Raw genomic sequence first — 975 nt, 5'->3', positions numbered from 1 at the left:
CTTTGGGGGATAGCTATCTGAGGATAGCTGTTTTCTAACTCGGTGACTACTCCCCTTACTAGGGTTTTTAAGTAGTGGTGCCCTGGAGCCCCTATCTAGACTGTACTATCCCCCTCCTAGGGTTTCTAAGTAGGTAGCCTCTATCTGTGGTCCTTGTATTATCAGGCTAAGGTTTTGCTCACATAACATAGCTGTCTGAGGGTAGCTGTCTTCTTAGCTTGGTGTGGATGTCCCTCTTTAATCTGAAACTGGGTTCCCCATTTCTGCCAGGCTATGTGAGCAGCCTGGGGCGTCAGTGGATTGACCACTTTCTGAGGAAAGGTTAGGTGTATGTCTGTCACTTCCACGGTGCTCTCTCACCAGATGGACAGGCATGTGCAGAGGCATGGCATAGTTGGCATTTCATTCCCCAAATGTCCATTAGAGGATGCAGCACGAATTCCTTAAAAGGGGAATGTCTCGGGTTACGCATGTAACCATGGTTCCCTGAGAGGGAACGAGATGCTGCGTCCCTCGCCATGCCTTCAGCCAGCCTGAAGTATAAGAACACGTCACCAACTTATGCCGGGTTCAGACTACACAATATTTTTGTCGGTCAAGCTTTTATATTTGGGTGGAGAGTGGAGCATTTGAGTCACGCGCAGAACACAAAACTGACAGGAGCGGCTCCGGTGGAAAACTGACGGGGTCTAAAACTTTTAGATGACACACAGCTCATTTCTCCGTCACTGTAGTGCCGGGTTCAGACCACACGATATTTTTGTCGGTCACGATTACGATTTCTGTGTCAGATTACACGATTTTGACTCCTAAAATCTTGTTGTGTCATGGACAAGAAACATGTCAGACTACACGTTGCTTCCCGACCATTCATTGCGTGCCGTCTTTAACGACACGCGTGATGTCATCAAGAAGGTGGAACTAGCGACTGATTTCCGAAAACAAGAGTGTAAACATTGCTGAAGCGCTTTCGCT

General features: G+C 47.8%; 1 protein-coding gene across 1 annotated transcript in view; it reads left to right on the top strand.

The window, feature by feature from the left end:
• The first annotated feature begins 518 nt into the window (after positions 1–518).
• LOC107752822 (heterogeneous nuclear ribonucleoprotein U-like protein 1) overlaps positions 519–975 on the top strand; it is a 2,909-nt gene continuing 2,452 nt past the window's right edge. Inside the window, exon 1 of the mRNA XM_016568888.1 lies at positions 519–568. Coding sequence (XP_016424374.1) covers positions 519–568 — 50 coding nt within the window. The remainder of the gene's footprint in view (positions 569–975) is intronic.

The sequence above is a fragment of the Sinocyclocheilus rhinocerous genome, unplaced genomic scaffold (assembly GCF_001515625.1).
Source record: "Sinocyclocheilus rhinocerous isolate Xijiao unplaced genomic scaffold, SAMN03320098_v1.1 scaffold2366, whole genome shotgun sequence".
NCBI classification, from domain to species: Eukaryota; Metazoa; Chordata; class Actinopteri; order Cypriniformes; family Cyprinidae; genus Sinocyclocheilus; species Sinocyclocheilus rhinocerous.
Note: the sequence above shows the minus strand (reverse complement) of the source record. Positions and strands in the feature narration are given on the sequence as shown.